Source organism: Neomonachus schauinslandi, chromosome 11, assembly GCF_002201575.2.
Source record: "Neomonachus schauinslandi chromosome 11, ASM220157v2, whole genome shotgun sequence".
NCBI classification, from domain to species: Eukaryota; Metazoa; Chordata; class Mammalia; order Carnivora; family Phocidae; genus Neomonachus; species Neomonachus schauinslandi.
The window spans coordinates 62,717,473-62,737,597 of record NC_058413.1 but is presented as its reverse complement, the minus strand read 5'-3'; the positions used below and the strand labels follow the sequence as shown (position 1 = coordinate 62,737,597).

Sequence of the window (20,125 nt, the reverse complement as noted above, 5' to 3'; positions counted from 1 at the left end):
TTAAAGAGTTATACATACTGTGAATGTACAGATGCCAGATGAGAGATACCAAAGAGCAGGCCCCAGACTATTTTCTTGAAAAGTGAAATCCCAATTATGCCACTTATAATTACATAAGAAAATACTTGCCATGTAAGACAGATGATAAGTAAACTCATTTTAATGTTTTGGAAAAAAATGGAAGAAATAAACCAAAATAGTCACAATGCAAATATGAATGTTATTTTTATCACTATGTATTTTGTCACCTTTCCATAGACATTATTTTTATTAAAAACAGGAAGACTGGATCAAAACGCAGACAAAGCGCACATACTACCTCACCATTTCTATTCTCAATCCTTGAAAATAAAAGATATTTTTTGAAGCCAAAAAAGACTAGAAAAACGAATGAGAACACCAAGAACAAACAACAAATGTTAAGGAACCCCTGAAAGAAAACATACTCAGTCAGACTGAAGGAGAGCCACAACCCAAACTCTGCAAAAAATAGGAACAGTTCTGGGGTATTACAAGCTTAGAGGCAGCGATTACAAAGGGAGGCTTTACATCTCTGGAGAAGTGACTATTTGGGAAATAGCCCAATCAATATACAAACCTCACCTCTGGAGAAGTAGGGCAGTGCCTAAGTGACCAGTGTAATGCAGGGAAAACAAGATGTAACAACACCCAAAAGATAAGCTGCTGGCACATGCCACTCTACACTTTCTCAGCTGAACCTGAAAAAACCAAAAAACTCCCCATAAAATTTGAGACTCCTCTAACACCTCATTCATTGTATATACACTTACATGTCTTACAGGCACTGGGAATTTAACATCAAAAACTCAACTCCTCATCCCTCTTGCATACATTTTCCTTACATAGTTTTCCCCATCTTACTTGATGGGGAAAACTTACTCCCCATCTTACTCTCTTTTCCATGGAGTTCATGCCCTGGAGCCATCCTTGACTACTCTCAACACCTCATCAATCAGCAAATCTTATCTATCTTTAAAGAATGCACAGACCCCAATTACTTCCCACTATCTCTGCTACCTCTGCTCTGCTCCAACCAAATAGCAGCATTAAATTATTGCATCAGGCTCCCAACTGCTATATTTCTCCCCTTGCCATCCTCAATCTATTATAAACAAAATAGAGAAAATGTTCTTAAATGTAGTCAGATCATGTCACTGCTGTGCTCAAAATCCTTCAATGGCTCCTGTTACCTCTCTGACTTCATTATCTATAACTCACCCTCTCACTTCTGTTCTAACCATACTGACTCACTTTACTACCTGCTTTCAAATACACTCCTGGCTCACGAGCTTTCACTGGCTGTTACCTCTTTCTGAAATACCCTTTCCCCATGATGGTCACAAGACCTGCTCCCTCAACTGCTTCAGGTCTTTACCCAATGATCACCTCCTCCTTGAAGGCTTCCCTGACCACCATATTTTAAACTTCATCCTCTTTAACATTCTACTCCCTTCTCTGATTTTATCCACACATATAACCCTATAATTTATATTCTTTCGATTATTGTCTGTGTCCCCACCACCACCACCACATGAAGGCAGGGGCTTTTGTCTGTTTTATTTGGTGTGACAGCCCTAGCACCTAGAAGAGGGAATGACACATAGTAGATGCTCAGGAAATAAATGCTGAATTAGTAATTTAAGATAGAGATTTGAACACAAGTAGTCTAGTACTGAAGCCACATTCTTAACCTCTATATTATACTATTAAAAAATATACTATATATGGTCATAAAAAATTATACATGTTTAAAGAAATAAAAGTCAAATTTTTTTTTTTTATGAGCAAGCAGAAAGACTTTTAAAAATGACCAGGCATATTTAATAAAGAACCAAATAAAAAAATTGCCCCCTACCTTGTATTACAGAAAAGTTAGTTCCAGGTGGGCTGGAAACCTAAATGTTAAAGTAAAATAATAAAATTTCTAGAAGATAATATAAAAGAATGTTTTCATGATCAAAGAGTAGGGAAAGACTTTTTTAACAGGATGCAGAAAGACTAACCATAAAGGAAGAGCTTATTAAACTTGACTACATTGCAGTTAAAACTATCATCAAAAGAAATCTGAAAAGAATGAAAGGCAAGCCATAGAATGGGAAAGATATTTAAATTAAAAAGATATATGCAACACATATAAGTGACAGAGAGCTTGTATCTAGACTATATAAAGAACCCCTACAATTAATTTTTAAAAAGAGAGAAATACTCAATAAAAAATAGGCAAAATATTTGAACTGGTACTATAAAAAGAAAATAACCAGGGGCACCTGGCTGGCTGTCAGGAGAGCATGCAACTCTTGATCTCAGGGTTGTGAGTTCAAGCCCCACATTGGGTATAGAGATTACTTAAAAATAAATATGTTTTTAAAATAAGAAAAAGAACAGTAAACATTTTTTTAAAAAAAGAAATGAGATGGCCATTAAATATATGAAATGATGTTCTATAATACTGATCAATAATTATTTTAAATGTAAATAAACTATTAAATACTCCAATCAAAAGACATAGGGTGAGTGAATGGATAAGAAAAACAAGATCCATCTATATGCTGACTATAAGAAACTCATTTCAGACCTAAAGACACATACGGACTGAAAGGAAGGGATGGAAAAAGTTATTTCACACACAAATGGAAGTGGGGGGGAAAAGCTGCAGTAGAAATACTTATATCAGACAAAATAGACTTTAAAATAAAGACCGTATGATAAACAAGGACATTAGAAAATGATAACCAATTGTGCAATAAGAGAATCTAACTGTAAGTATCTATGCACCCAGTATTAGAGCATCTAAATACATAAAGCAAATAGGAAAAGACATAAAAGGGAGAAACTGATAGTAATAAAATAATAGTAGAGGACTTTAAAACCTCATTTAAATCAATGGATAGATCATCCAGGATGAAAATCAATAAAGAAATAGTGGCTTTGAGCAACAGATTAGACCAGATGGACTTAACAGATTACATACAGAATACTCCACCTCAAAACAGCAGAATACTCATTGATTTCAAGTGCCATGAAACATTCTCCAGGACAGATCACATTTGGCTACAAATCTCAATAAATTTAAGAGGACGAAATCATATCAAGCAACTTTTCCAACTACAAAAGCATAAAACTAGAAATCAAGCAAAAGGAAAAAAAAAAAAACAGAAAACAACACAAACATCTGGAGGCTAAACAATAGGCTACTAAACAACCAATGGGTCAACAAAGATATCAAAGAGAAAATTTATAATACACATGAAGACAAAAGAAAATGGAAACATAATGGTCCAAAATCTTTGGGATGCAGCAAAAGCAGTTCTAAGAGGAAAGTTTATAATGATACAGGCCTACCTCAAGAAACAAGAAAAATCTCAAGTAAACAATATAACCTTACACCTAAAGGAACTAAAAGAAGAAGAACAAAGCCCAAGTTGCAGAAGGAAGGAAATAATAAAGATCAAAGAGGAAATGAATGAAAGAGAGACTAAAAAATAACAATTATAATAATAAAAAAAGATTAATGAAACCAAGATCTGGCTCTTTGAATAAACAAAACAAAACTGATAAACCTTTAGCCACACTCATCAAGAAAAAAAGAGAAAGAACTTAAATAAATAAAATCAGAAATTAAATGGGAAAGGGGCACTTGGCTAGCTCAGTTGGTAGAGCACGTGACTCTTGATCTCGGGGTTATGAGTTTGAGCCCCACATTCAGTGTAGAGATTACTTAAAAATTTTAAAAAATCTTTTAAAAAATGAAAGAGAGAAGTAACAACTGTCACCACATATACAAAGAATTATAAGAGACCAAGAAAAATCATATGTCAACAAATTGGAGAACCCAGGAAAAAAAAGGATAAATTCCTAGAAATATAAAATCTTCCAAAACTGAATCAGGAAGAAATAAAAAAATTTGAACACACTATTTACTAAAATTGAACTGGTAATCAAAAAACTCCCAACAAACAAATGTCCCGGATCAGATGGATTTACAAGAAAATTCTACCAAAGATTTAAGGAAGAGTTAACACCTATTCTCCTCAAACTATTCCAGAAAATAGGAGAAGGAGGAAAACCTCCAAATTTATTCTTGGAGGCCAGCATTATCCTGATACCAAAAACAAAGACACTACAAAAAAAAAAACTACAGGCCCATATCTCTGATAAACGTAGACACAAAAATTCTCAACAAAATATTAGCAAACTGAATTCAACAATTAATTGAAAAGCTCACTCACGCAGGAAAACATGGCAGAGGAGTAGGGGACCCTATTCTAACTGGTCCCTGGAACTGAGCTGGATATCTACCATACCACTCTGAACACCCACGAAATCAGCCTGAGCTGTAAGAAGATAGATTTGGATCTCTACAAACAGAATATTGCAGGCGGTTGATTTCAAGGTATGAAGCGGGAAGCCGTGACTCCGCTGGTAGATATCGGCAGATAAACGGAAGGGGGAGGGAGCTGCCATTAGCACTGGTGCCGGGAAGGTGAAATAACACAGGAGTGCAAAATCCTCCCCCGCTGGGGACGGGGCACAGACTCGCAGACTGGTAGCAACGGGGAAAGGACTTTAGGGCAGCTCCCCGGACTGAAACCTAGAGCATGGGGGCGACGCATGAGAACTGGGGGCAGCTGGCAGTTTTAGAAGCACAAAGGACAGAGACATGCCCCCACCTGGAGGCGAGGACTGGGAGCCCTGCTGAGGGGCACACAACCCAGGATGCAGCAGTTTATAGCAGCACAGACAGAAATGGAGATAGTGTGGCCTGGAGAGCTGACTGAAGAACAGATTGCAATCTCTTTGCTCTGAGGTAGATGGTTGGAAACTATCTCTTCTGCTCTCTCAGAAGAGATGTGGAAAACCGCCAGGGAAAGCCGCCAGAGAACAAAAGCCCCAAAAAACCAGTTTTCACTGAGCCCATCCCCCCCCACACAGGAGGCAGGGCAAATCTGCCCAAACAGGTTTGCCTGAGTAACAGTGCGGCAGGCCCCTCCCCCAGAAGACAGGCTGAGAGAACAAGAGGCCAGCAACCCTAAGGTCCCTATAAAACAGGTGCATCTTGCTTCAGCTGTGGTCAATAATTTGGACTCTGTACATTCCCTCAAACACCCCTCAACAGAATGACTAGGAGGAGGAACCCACAAAACAGTAAAGACTCAGAGACTGTGACTTCTGCCACAGATTTACAAATGGATACAGATATAACCAAGATGTCGGAAATGGAATTCAGGGTAGCAATTGTGAAGACAATAGCTAGAATGAAGAAATTGATTAATGGCAACATAGAGTCTCTAAGGGCAGAACTAAAAGCAGAACTGGCAGAACTTAAAAATGCTATCAATGACATTCAATCTAATCTAGATAATCTAACAGCTAGGGTAAGCAAGGCAGAAGAACGAATTAGTGATCTAGAAGACAAATTGATGAAAAAGAGGAGGCCAGGGAAAAACAACTCAAAATCCATGAAAATAGAATCAGAGAAATGACACCATGAAAAGTTCCAATGTCAGAATTATTGGGATCCCTGAGGGGGTGGACAGACAGAGAGGACTAGAAGATATATTTGAGCAAATCGTAGCTGAGAACTTCCTGAATTGGGGGAATGAAACAAACATTCATGTTCTAGAGGCAGAGAGGACCCCTTCCAAGATCAAAGAAAACAGGTCAACGCCCTGGCATGTAATAGTAAAACTCGCAAATCTTAGAACCAAGGAAACCATCTTAAGGGCAGTTAGGGGAAAGAGATTCCTTACATACAGAGGGAGGAACATCAGAATAACGTCAGCCCTATCCACAGAGACCTGGCAAGCCAAAAAGGGCTGGCAAGACATATTCAGGGTACTAAATGAGAAGAACATGCAGCCAAGAATACTTTATCCGGCAAGGCTGTCATTTAGAATGGATGGAGAGATGCAGAGCTTCCAAGACCGGCAGAAACTGAAAGAATATGTGACCACTAAGCCGGTCCTGCAAGAAATATTAAGGGGGATTCTAAAAAGGAGAAAGACCCCAAGAATGATATAGAACAGAAATTTACAGAGACAATCTATAGAAACAAGGTATTCACGGGCAACATGATGACAATAAATTCATATCTTTCAATAATCACTCTCAACGTGAACGGCCAAAATGCTCCCATAATACAGCACAGGGCTGCAGATTGGATAAAAAGACAGGACCCATCCATGTGCTGTCTATAAGAGACTCATGTCGAACCTAAAGATACAGCCAGACTGAAGTTGAAGGGATGGAGATCCATCTTCCATGACAATGGACCTCAAAAGAAAGCTGGGGTAGCAATTCTCATATCAGACAAACTAGATTTTAAGCTAAAGACTGTAGTTAGAGACACAGAAGGACACTATATCATTCTTAAAGGGTCTATCCAACAAGAAGATCTAACAATTGTAAGTATCTACCCCCCCAACATGGGAGCAGCCATCTACATAAGCCAACTGTTAACCAAAATAACAACACCTTAATTGTAGGAGACCTCAATACTCCACTCTCAGCAATAGACAGATCATCTAAGCAGAAAATCAACAAAGAAACAAGAGCTTTGAATGATACACTGGACCAGATGGACCTCATAGATACATATACAGAACATTCCACCCTAAAACAACAGAATACTCATTCTTCTCGAGCACACATGGAACTTTCTCCAGAACAGACCACATACTGGGTCACAAATCAGGTCTCAACCGATACCAAAAGATTGAGATTATTCCCTGCATATTCTCAGACCATAATGCTTTAAAACTGGAACTCAATCACAAGAAAAAATTTGGAAGAAATTCAAACACTTGGAAGCTAAAGACCACTCTGCTCAAGAATGTTTGGGTCAACCAGGAAATCAAAGAAGAACTTAAACAATTCATGGAAACCAATGAGAACAAAAACACATCGGTCCAAAACCTATGCGATACTGCAAAGGTGGTCGGAAGGGGGAAATACATAGCCATCCAAGCCTCACTCAAAAAATAGAAAAATCCTGAATTCACCAACTAACTTTACACCTTAAAGAACTAGAGAAAAGGCAACAAACGATGCCTAAGCCACGCATTAGAAGAGAAATAATTAAGATTAGAGCAGAAATCAATGAATTAGAAACCAGAAACACAGTAGATCAGATCAACAAAACTAGAAGCTGGTTCATTGAAAGAATGAATAAGATTGATAAACCACTGGCCAGACTTATCCAAAAGAAAAGAGAAAGGACCCAAGTTAATAAAATTATGAATGAAAGGGGAGAGATCACGACTAACACCAAGGAAATAAAAACATTAGAAATTATTATCAATAAAAATATGCCAATAAATTAAGCAATCTGGAAGAAATGGATGACTTCCAGAAACCTATAAACTGCCAAGACTGAACCAGGAAGAAACTGACAACCTGAAGAGGCCAATAACCAGTAATGAGATGGAAGCAGTGATCAAAAACCTCCCAAAAAACAAGAGTCCAGGGCCTGATTGATTCCCTGGGGAATTCTACCAACCATTCAAAGAAGAAATAATATCTATTCTTCTGAAGCTGTTTCAAAAAATAGAAACAGAAGGAAAGCTTCCAGACTCATTCTATGAGGCCAGCATTACCTTAATCTCCAAACCAGGCAAAGACCCCATCAAAAAGGAGAATTTCAGACCGATAGCCCTGATGAATATGGATTCCAAAATTCTCAACAAAATCCTAGCTACCAGGATCCAACAATACATTAAAAGGATCATCCACCATGACCAAGTGGGATTTATCCCCAGGATGTAAGGATGGTTCAACATTCCCAAGTCAATCAATGTGATAGAACACATTAATAAGAGAGAGAAGAACCATATGGTCCTCTCAACTGATGCAGAAAAAGCATTTGACAAAATACAGCACCCTTTCCTAATTAAAACTCTTCAGAGTATAGGGATAGAGGGAACATTCAAGTTCATAAAATCCATCTATGAAAAACCCACAGTGAATATCACCCTCAATGGGGAAAAGGTGAGAGCCTTTCCCTTAAGATCAGGAACACGTCAAGGATGCCCACTCTCGCCACTATTGTTCAACAAAGTACTAGAACTCCTGGCAACAGCAATCAGACAAAAAAAGAAATAAAAGGTATTCAAGTTGGCAAAGAAGAAGTCAAACTCTCTCTCTTCACAGATGACATGATACTTTATCTGGAAAATCCAAAAGACTCCACCCCCAAATTACTAGACCTCATACAGCAATTCAGTAATGTGGCAGGATACAAAATCAATGCACAGAAATCAGTTCCGTTCTTATACACTAACAATGCAACTGTAGAAAGAGCAATTAGAGAAATGATTCCATTTACAATAGCACCAAAAACCGTAAGATACCTCAGAATAAACTTAACCAAAGAGGTAAAGGAACTATACTCTAGGAACTACAGAACACTCATGAAAGAAACTGAAAAAGACACAAAAAGATGGAAAAACATTCCATGCTCATGGATTGGAAGAATAAACATTGTTAAAATGTCTATGCTACCCAGAGCAATCTATACCTTCAATGCCATCCTGATCAAAATTCCAATGACATTTTTCAAAGTGCTGGAACAAACAATCCTAAAATTTGTATGGAATCAGAAAAGATGCTGAATCACCAAGGAAACGTTGAAAAAGAAAAACAAAGCTGGGGCCATCACATTGCTGGATTTCAAGCTGTATTACAAAGCAGTGATCACCAAGACAGCATGGTACTGGCACAAAAACAGACATATAGACCAATGGAACAGAAGAGAAAGCCCAGATATGGACCCCCAACTCTATGGTCAAATAATCTTCGACAAAGCAAGAAAACATATGCAATGGAAAAAAGACAGTCTCTTCAATAAATGGTGCTGGGAAAATTGGACAGCCACATGCAGAAGAATGAAACTCGACCATTCTCTAACACCATACACAAAGATAAACTCAAAATGGATGAAAGACCTCAATATGAGACAGGAATCCATCAAAATCCTAGTGGAGAACATAGGCAGTAACGTCTTTGACATCGGCCACAGCAACTTCTTTCAAGATACATCTCCAAAGGCTAGTGAAACAAAAGCAAAAATGAACTTTTGGGACTTCATCAAGATAAAAAGCTTCTGCACAGCAAAGGAAACAGTCAACAAAACAAAGAGGCAACCCACAGAATGGGAGAAGATATTTGCAAATGACACTACAGATAACGGGCTGGTATCCAAGATCTCTAAAGAACTTCTCAAACTCAACACCCAAAAAACAATCAAGTACAAAAATGGGCAGAAGACATGAACAGACACTTCTCCAAAGAAGACACACAAATGGCTAACAGACACATGAAAAAATGTTCATCATCATTAGCCATCAGGGAAATTCAAATCAAAACCAGATTGAGATACCACCTTACACCAGTTAGAATGGCTAAAATTGACAAGGCAACAAACAACAAATGTTGGAGAGGTTGTGGAGAAAGGGGAACCCTCTTACACTGTTGGTGGGAATGCAAGTTGGTACAGCCACTTTGGAAAACAGTGTGGAGGCTCCTCAAAAAATTTCAAATAGAGCTACCCTATGACCCAGCAATTGCACTACTGGGTATTTACCCCAAAGACATGGATGTAGTGAAAAGAAGGGCCATATGCACCCCAGTGTTCATAGCAGCAATGTCCGCAATAGCCAAACTGTGGAAAGAGCCAAGATGCCCTTCAACAGGTGAATGGATAAAGAAGATGTGGCCCATATATACAACGGAATATCACTCAGCCATCAGAAAGGATGAATACCCAACTTTTACATCAACATGGATGGGACTGGAGGAGATTATGCTAAATGAAATAAGTCAAGCAGAGAAAGCGAATTATCATATGGTTTCACTTATTTGTGGAACATAAGGAATAGCATGGAGGACATTAGGAGAAGCAACGGAAAACTGAAGGGGGGGAAATTAGAGGGGGAGACGAACCATAAGAGACTATGGACTCTGAGAAACAAACTGAGGGTTTTAGAGGGGAGGGAGGTGGGGGGATGGGTTAGCCTGGTGACGGGTATTTTTTTTTTTTCCTTAAAGATTTTATTTTATTTATTTGACACAGAGAGAGAGAGAGACAGCTAGAGAGGGAACACAAGCAGGGGGAGTGGGAGAGGGAGAAGCAGGCTCCCGGCCGAGCAGAGAGCCCGATGTGGTGCTCGATCCCAGGGGGCTGGGATCATGACCTGAGCCGAAGGCAGACGCTTGACTGAGCCACCCAGGTGCCCCAGCCTGGTGACGGGTATTAAGGAGGGCATGAACTGCATGGAGCACTGGGTGCTATATAAAAACAATGGATCGTGGATCACTACATCAACAACTAATGATGTACTGTATAATAGATTAACATAATAAATTTATTTTAACATAATAAAATTAAATTAAGTTAAAAAAAAAAAAAAAGAAAAGCTCACTCACCACAATAAAATGGGATTTATTCCAGGAAGGAAGGATGATGGTTCAATATTCACAAATTCATCAATGTGAAACATCACATTAACAGGAGGGAGGATAAAAACATTAAGGTCATCTCACTAGATACAGAAAAAGCATCTGACAAAAGACAACATCTGTTCATGATACAAACTCTCAACAAAGTGGTTGGAGAGGAAACATTTCTCAACATAATAGCCATATATGACAAACCCACAGCCAACATCATACTCAATGCTGAAAAACTAAGAACCTTTCTATTTTTTTTTTAAGATTTTATTTATTTATTTGACAGAGAGAGGGAGAGAGCACGCACATGCAAGCAGAGGAGTGGCAGGAAGAGGGAGAAGGAGAAGCAGGCCCCCTGCTCAGCAGGGAGCCCGATGCAGGGCCCAACCCCAGGATCCCGGGATCATGACCTAAGCCGAAGGCAGATGCTCAACCAACTGAGTGACCCACGCACCCCCTAAGAGCCTTTCCTCTAGATCAGAAACAAAACAAAGATGTCCACTCTCACCACTTTAATTCAACATAGTACCCAAAGTCCTAGCCACAGCAATCAGGTAAGAAAAATAAAAGGCATCTAAATCAGTAAGGAAGAAGTAAAATTGTCACTATTTGCAGATGACATGATACTATATATAAAAAACCCTAAAGACTCCACCAAAAAACTATCAGCAGTAACAAATGAAGTTAGTAAAGTTGCAGGATACAAAATTAATATACAGTAATCAATTGCATTTCTATACACCAATACTGAAGTAGCAGAAAGAGAAATTAAGAAAACAATTTCACCTATAATTGCACCAAAAAGAATAAAATACCTAGAAGTAAATTTAACCAAGGAGGTAAAAAACCTGTATTCTGGGGCGCCTGGGTGGCTCAGTTGGTTAAGCGACTGCCTTCGGCTCAGGTCATGATCCTGGAGTCCCAGGATTGAGTCCCACATCGGGCTCCCTGCTCGGCAGGGAGTCTGCTTCTCCCTCTGACCCTCCCGACCCTCCCCCCTCTCATGTGCTCTCTCTCTCAAATAAATAAATAAAATCTTAAAAAAAACAAAAAACCTGTACTCTGAAAATCATAAGATGACAGTGAAAGAAACTGAAGATGACACAAACAAATGGAAAAATACACCAGGCTCATGGATTGGAAAAATCAATATTGATAAAATGTTTATACTCTCCAAAGCAATCTACAGACTCAATGCAATCCCTATCAAAATACCAACAGTATTCTTCACAAAACTAGAACAAATAATCCTAAAATTTGAATGGAACCACAAAAAAAACCAAATAGCTGAAGTAATCTTGAGAAACAAGAACAAAGCTAGAGGTATCATAATCCCAGGTTTCAAGAATAACTACAAAGCTACAGCAATAAAAACAACATGGTACCAGACACATAGATCAATGGAACATAATACAGAGCCCAGAAATAAATCCACAATTACACAGTCAACTAATCTATGACAAAGGAGGCCAAGAATATACAATGGGGAAAAGACCATCTCTTCAATAAATGGCACTGAAAAACTGGACAGGTACATGCAAAAGGATTTAACTAGAACACTTTCTTACACCATACACAAAAATAAACTCAAAATGGATTAAAGAACTGAATGTGAGACCTGAAATCATAAAACTCCTAACTAAAAGAAAACACAGGCAGTAATCTCTTCAACATGGGCCTTAACAACATCTTTACGGATATTATCTCCTCAGGCAAAACAAAACAAAACAAAAACCCAAAAGCAAAAATAAACTACTGGAACTATACCAAAATAAAAAGCTTTTGCACAGCAAAGGAAACATCAACAAAACAAAAAAGCAACCTACTGAATGGACGAGGTTATCTGCAAATGATATCCAATAAGGGGTTAATAACCAAAATATATAAAGACCTTATATAACTCAACACCAAAAACACAAATAATTTTATTTGAATCTGAATAGGATCTGAATAGACATTTTCCAAAGCAGATGTACAGATGGTCAACAGACACATGAAAAGATGCTAAACATCACTCATCATCAGAGAAATGCAAATCAAAACCACAATGAGATATCACCTCATAGAAGTCAAAATGGCTGGCATCGAAAAGAAAAAGAAATAAGTTTTGGAGAGGATGTGAAGAAAAGGGACCTCTCGTACTGTTAGTGCAAATGTAAATTGGTGCAACTACTGTGGAAAAGAGGGGTTTTTTTCTCTTTCTTTTTTTTTTTTGAGGAACCTCAAAAAATGAAAAATAGAAATATCATATGATCCAGTAATTCCACTACTGGGTATTTACCCAGAGAAAATGAAAACACTAATTCAAAAAAATATATGCACCTCTATGTTTACTGCAGCCTTATTTACAGTAGCCAAGATAAGGAAACAATCCTAGTGTCCACAGATAGATGAATGGATAAAGAAGATACTTATAGAGATATATATAGAGTGGAATATTATTCAGCCATAAAAAAGAATGAGATCTTGCCATTTTCAACAACATGGATGGAATAGAGAGTATTTTGCTAAGTGATATCAGTCAGACACAAGACAAATACCATATGATGTCACTTATGTGTGAAATCTAAAGAACAACAACAACAAAAAGAGACAGATTCATAAATACAGAGAATAATCTGGTGGTTGCCAGAAGGGAGAAGGGTTGAAGGGCTGGGAGAAATAGGTAAAGAAGATTAAGAGATACAAACTTCCAGTTATAAAATAAATAAGTCATGGAAATTAAAAGTACAACATAGGGAATATGTATGGTGAGGGATGATAATACACTTATCAAGGTAAACACTGAGTAATATATAGAATTGTCAAATCAATATGTTGTACACCTGAAACTAATATAGCATGTATGTCAACCATACTTCAATTAAAAACAAAAAAGAGGGGCACCTGAGTGGCTCAGTTGGTTAAACAACTGCCTTTGGCTGAGGTCATGATCCCAGGGTCCTGGGATCGAGCCCTGCATCAGGCTCCCTGCTCGGCAGGAAGCCTGCTTCTCCCTTTCCCACTCCCCCTGCTTGTGTTCCCCCTCTCGCTGTCTCTCTCTCTGTCAAATAAATAAAATCTTTAAAAAACAGAGAGAGAGAGAGAGAGGTCCAAACTTCCAGAAAAAAAATGATGTTCTACATCTTTAATCAAAGAAAATGTAAATTAAACCCACAATGAAGTATTACACCGAAAAGAACGACTAAAACTAAAAAAAACAAAAAACAAAAAACAAAAACTAATAATACCAAGTATTAATGAGAAAATGGAGCAACTGAAAGTCTTAAATACTGCTCGTGGGTGTATAAATTCATAACAACCATTGTGGAAAATCAGGTCAGACACAAAAGAATACGAGTGTATTATTTTATCCCATAGAATTCAGAAAGAAAAAAAATACTAATTTTTATGTTAGGAGTCAAGTTGAGTAACTTTGGAAACTCTTGGTAACCAGAAAGAGGACATGAAGAGACTATTCCATTTCTTGATCCGGCTAATGATTACAGAAAAGTACTCATTTGTGAAAATTCAATGAGCTGTGCATTGGAAATGGGCACTTTTCTTCAATAGTTATACTTCAATTTAAAAATTTATTTTAAAAAATAATAAGAGCAAAACAGTAATTTCTAGATATACAAAAATTAAGAATTCACACCAACACACCTTTACTATATGAACACTAAAGGATGTACTTCAGAAAGAAGTAAAACATTCCCAGACAGCAGTGTAAAGGGATGGAAGATGAGGCCAAGGAGGTAGGTTAGAGCCAAATTAGGAAGGTACAGCATGCCAAGCTAAGAAATCAGAGCTCCTCAGCAATCTCGGAAGTTTTTAAGCAACAGAGTGATTTGATTAAACCTGTTCATATCATTCTGTCTGGACTTCACTTCATTTGTTTGCTACTTAAGATTCTTTTAAGACACAATTCAAGGATTATTTTTAGTAATCCTCACTCCACTCTATGATCTATCCCTCCTCTGCATTTCGACAGCACCTCTTGGAAGAAGACACGGTGTTTAGAGTATAGGTCTCAACTGGCCAGCTGATGGCAGACTAGCCAACTGCAGTTAGCAAATTAACTCAAATACGCTAGTGTCCACTATTTATACTATTTTTTATAAATAGCAATCTGGGGGGTGGAGCTGTATGAAGTTAAAAAATAATAAACTAGACAGCAGATGAAGGAAATAGCTGGTGGGAAGAGTAAATCCAAGTTCAATTTTGCCAATTTCTCTTTTGCTGACATGGCTCCAGAAAGAAAGTCATATGACAGGTACATAACATAGGTGCAGGAGTAAAAAATTAGTTTTCTGAAGGACTGTTAGAATGATGACAGTTTAAATTTCATAAACACAATCAATCATTTAAAAGTTTACATTAACGAAAAACCAAAACATTTGCTTTTGTGAATACCTGGAAGGTTTCCATTGTAGTCCACATCTTCTATTCCACAACCCCATTTAACGAGAAGCTGCAAACAGCCAAGTCGCCCATGAAAAGCTGCATAGTGCACAGGCTTCCATTCTCTCTTATCAGTCACACCGGGATCCTAGAGGTAACATTCACAAGAACTCAGTTTCTTTCCATTTGTAGGAGAAACAGTAAGTCTAGCAGCTTAATTCTGCAAATAAAAATTGGAGGCTGTTCTTAAAAATACAAGGCAAACAATAAATGTAGTAGAAAAATTTACTACTACCACTGATTTAAACATATGAGCTAATAAGGCACTAATAAAATTTTATAAAATAGTCTTTTTAAAAAGAATGTAACTTGATCCATAAAAATAGTTTTTAAAAAGGAACTTAACTAGGGGTGCCTGGGTGGGTGCATCGGTTGAGTGCCTGACTCTTGGTTTCAGCTCAGGTCGTGGTCTCAGGTCACGGGATCTGGCCAAGTTGGGCTCCACACTCAACACAGAGTCTGCTTGGGGTTCTCTCTCCCTCTCCACCACGCCCCACCCCACCCTCTCTCAAATTAATAAATAAGTCATGGGGTGCCTGGGTGGCACAGTCCATTGAGCATTTGACTCTTGGTTTCGGCTGAGGTCGTGAGCTCATGGTTGTGGGATCAATGCGCAGGCGCGGATGCGTGACCAGCAGAGTCTGCTTAGGATTCCCACTGCCTCTCCCTCTGCCCCTCCCACTCATGCTCTCTCTCTCTAACAAAAATAAATAAATCTTTTAAAATAAATAAATAAATTTTCATACACACACAAAAAAAGGGAACTTAACTAGTCATTTTACTGGTCACAGGCTTCTGACCAATAAAATGAAAGGGATGGATTCAAATGATCCAATCATATCCCTGAAAGCATAAAGAGTTAATAAAAAAAATACCTAATAGGCCCTTCATTATTTCTCTAACTACAGAAACACCAACTCTTACCATAATGTCTTCAATAAAGGTAGTTCTTTTCTTATAAGTTATTTTTTTACAACCACTGCGTAATATTGAAAATAAATATCACAATGAATGAAATTTCTGGAGATAAAAATCACTTTCTAAATTAGTGTATGAAATAAGTTACAAAACAAATAGGTAAACACACAGAAATTCAGGAAGATTTACAATCACTGGTTGAGATGTGTTTGGAAGCTTCAGAATCTTCCCAGTTAAACTCTGAACTGACATGAAGAACCCACAGCCTCTGAAATACTTTGTACTGTTAAACTGGGGTTTTTTTTAAGCTTTATCTAAATTATTGCTCCTATGTTTAAAGACAGAAAAGCTAAAGAGAGAGATCAAATTACTTCCCCCAAGTCATAAAAGGGATTTAAAAAGTCAGAGAGAGGTAACTAGGCTACCAAATGCTATTCCATCTATATGATTACACATTCTCACATATTAACAGGAATCTCTCACCACTCCACTTCGGAGCATTATTTGTAAAGTGAAAGAATGTCCATGTGTTGCAGCAAGGTGTAAAGGAGTGCATCCACGATCATCTTGAGCTGCCAGATTTGCCCCGTTGATTATGAGAGCCTAAAAATAGAGAAATAACAGTGAGTGTACATAAATATGTTAAATCATAAATGCAGATGTGTAATAGGCAAGCAATTTATCAACCTATAGCTACATTATATAAGTTCTTATACATGTGCCACAAACAAAGTATGAGAAATTCTTAGCTAATCCTAAGAAAATGCTTGAGATCCTTTTTAACCTTGCCTAGGAGATATTTGTAATACCTGATTTCACTCATGTACATACAATTTATAAGGCACACTTTTCAGAAACAGAGATTAATAATCACTAAGTTAAATACTTTAATGCTAAGCTAATAAACTGAAAAGTAAACTATTTCAAAAGCAGAGTAATCTGTTTAAAAGAATTATTAGTTAATATTTTTTAGTTTTACTCCCTCAGACCTTCTTTTTTTAACCAGCCTGTATTTACCGGTATCTTAGCAAAAGACTCCATCATAACTCATATCAAGAGCTTTAAGAATAGTCTTCCTAATTAGCAAACTAGTCAATAATCATCACAAACCATACCCTGAGTATTTACTGTACTTTAAGAATCACTACAAGGAATATGAAGACATGTCAACTTAGAGAATTAGGACATATGTAGAGACAATGATAATCAATTATATAAAACAGTCCTTGATAATTCAACAACTACACAGTATAGTACCAAAAAATACCACAACATCTCTGAGAATGAAAAGATCCCTTTGAGGGAGAAAAGGACAATCAGAGCCACGGGAATGGTTTGATCTAATGCTTAGAGGAAGGAAAGCATCACGTAAAGCTTCATTTGACCTGAATGTCCCCTAAAGTTACTATTTTATTTTCTCTTTCACTGCCTACTTCTCAAATTAATACCTCAATGTTTCAACTTCAAATTGACCTGCAAACAAGGTGCCATCCCTACCACTGCATGGAAATACAGCAAACCTCACCCTATAGTGAGCTCTCAAGTCCAATGGCATTCCCTTAGTTTCATCCCGTAACTCTGACACTCGGCCTAACACTTCTTCCTTCATTTGTACAGCCCAATGCATCCTGGCTCTCCTATCTCTGACTTCGTCCTCTGAATTCTTTACTCATTTCTCTGCTTCCTACTATCACTACTAGTAACATTCTTCAACATTCAGCCTTCAATACTCTATTCTCTTCTCTATACTTTATTACTCCTGAAATCTTTGTCTCAGCACCCTTTTCAACTGCCTGGACCTTCTGCACCAAAATGACCTATAAGCCCCCTAAACAACATGTGCCAAATTGAATTCAACATTTTTGCTCCCCTATCTCCCTTGCCTTTCAGATTTCCTTATCTGTAGTGTCATCATTATCTGCCATTCTGCCTCAAAACTTTAAAATTTTCACTCTACTTTGTCAACTCCTGCTTTGCAAGAGGTCTTCAATCATTTTATTTCTTTCCCACTGCCACCACCTAATTTCTCCCTCTGGGGTTAGTGATGACACCAAAAGTCTCTAACTGCTCTTTTTGCCTTCAAACTGTCTCACGTAATCCCAGATATATCTTGTTAGAATAATTTCCTGAAATACTGCTTTCATTACTTTATTCCTCTGTTAACGTTCATGTGCATGTGTATGCATGCATAAGTATGTATGTGTGTTACATGTATTTGTAAGAGTATATATTAGTACACATATAAAAACTCTCTTATACAAATGAATCTTTATTCTACTTCTAAGACATTTTACATACCTGGCTATCCAAACTTAATTCATAACAGTATACAACAAAACATCTACAACTCAGTCAAACTCATATAATAGTTTATTCCCTGAACACACCTAATTTTTCCAATTCAAGTACCTCACATAGAATTACAGCATAGAGATTAATAGAATAAAATCTAGGTTCAAAAACTGGTTTTGTCACTTACTTAGACAAGGTACTTAACTCTCTGAATCTGATTCTTTATCTATAAAAAGGGGAACTCATAAGATTGTTGTATTAAATGAAGTGATGCATGGGAAACTGTAATTCACACATAAAAAATGATAATCATTTTTCATTGCTACTTAACTTTCTGAAATCAACCTGTTCTTTTCGGCTTAGTGAAGTTTTATTGCCTCCATTAATGATTTCTCTATCTCCTTTTAATCATTAGGGCCTTAATCATAGACTATACTTTGAATCATTTTGTAATTCACTGAGTAGAGAGCCTGTTATTCCAAATAGAATCTCAGGCTTCTTAGAGGCAGGAACTGTTTGCTTATACAATTTTGTATTCCTCCAAATTCCAGTCTATTTCAGTATATTGATTATATCTAGTTAATCTAATAAGCTAGATCCTGCACATATTAATGTGAAATTCTAGCCAGGAAATACATTAAATGAGAAATAATAGTTCCATAGTAAGAAGGCATGACAAGCTATTAAGGAGATAATCTGGTCATGTCTGTGATATCCCTTTAAAACAACCCATCAATAGCCAATTACTTCAGAGATAAAAGGATCCCCAGACTTACACAATTTGTTTAAGCTGTATTTGGTACCAAATATCTGAGTCATGGAATTCAATAAATACTTGTTTAGGACAAAGAACTAAATCTATGAGTCAAATTATTAGAATAAAAGCAACAGCCCAACAAAACTATGCTAAAGTTATTAAATCTATTGATTTTTTAAAAGTAGCCAAAGTTATTATTACCTGCATACAAGCATCCTGACCTCTGATTGCAGCTATGTGAGCTGCTGTCCAACCTCTCAAAGTTACTTGTGCGATATCAGCTCCATGCCAGAGGAGCCAATGAAGACACTAAATTAAGAAAATAACCATGTTAACAAGTGATAAGGCAGATTTTTTTTAACATCTTTAGATCTTTGAAATTTAGTCTATCATCATGAAATACCACAGCCTGGGAAGCATCGTAAGTAAATGAGGGGCTTAAGAAAAACAAAAGCACAAGAACAATGATATGGTAACCCCCACTTGGCCTCATGACTGGGTCAACTGAACAGTGGGAGCTGTGGCAAATTGGGAGATCACATTCATTGTCCATAAGGCGTAATTGCTACTTAATCCCAGCCACTTGTTACTGTAAGTGAAATGCTGATCCAAATCTTATATTTCACCCATACTGTATAAGCCAAACAAAACACATCTGTGAATCAAATTCACTCAATGGCTGCCAATTTGCAGCCTCTGCCACAGATCTTTAAATGGGCCCAAATGCTTCTGTATCAGAGCAAACATTGTTATTCTGATACTCTTTGAAAAAGAAAAAAAGTGGCTTATAAAAAAATGGGGGGAGAGTCAAATGCATCTTCCTTTAATATCTTTTTTAATTAATGTAAATCTCAATAGAATACAGTACTAGAGGTCTGTGCCACATACAGTGGTACTGTCTTTGTATGTTCAAGTTTGGAGATTCTATCTTCAAGAAGTTTCTTTTTAAAGAATTGGTTGTATCATTGGGATATACTGTCACATCAGTCATAGCCATATCATGTGTTGAAAGGCTTAATATTTAGGTATCATTGGCCTGTCACAGAGATCAGTGGCCAATAAAATACAAAGATTAAATAAAAGCTCAACATCACTACTAATCACCGTAAGTCCTCCATTTATCAACAAGTATTTATGGAGAGACTACTACATGCTAACACTGTTCAGTTACAGGAAAATAAAACCACTGCAAACATTCATGTAACAAATTTTCTATTTCTCCTGGGTAAATATGTAAGCAGGATTACT

The 20,125-nt window shown here is 37.3% G+C and overlaps 1 protein-coding gene across 4 annotated transcripts in view; it reads right to left on the bottom strand.

Moving 5' to 3' along the window:
* The window catches only part of ANKRD42 (ankyrin repeat domain 42), a 74,922-nt gene that overhangs the window by 43,182 nt on the left and 11,615 nt on the right, over positions 1-20,125 (bottom strand). For 3 of the 4 annotated variants that reach the window (XM_044919265.1, XM_044919266.1, XM_044919267.1), the window contains exons 3-5: positions 19,079-19,186; positions 16,312-16,431; positions 14,863-14,998 (exon numbers count right to left, since the gene is read on the bottom strand). In XM_044919265.1, the coding sequence (XP_044775200.1) occupies positions 14,863-14,998; positions 16,312-16,431; positions 19,079-19,186 (364 nt within the window). The remainder of the gene's footprint in view (positions 1-14,862; positions 14,999-16,311; positions 16,432-19,078; positions 19,187-20,125) is intronic. The other variant, XM_021686494.1, reaches the window with a different exon arrangement.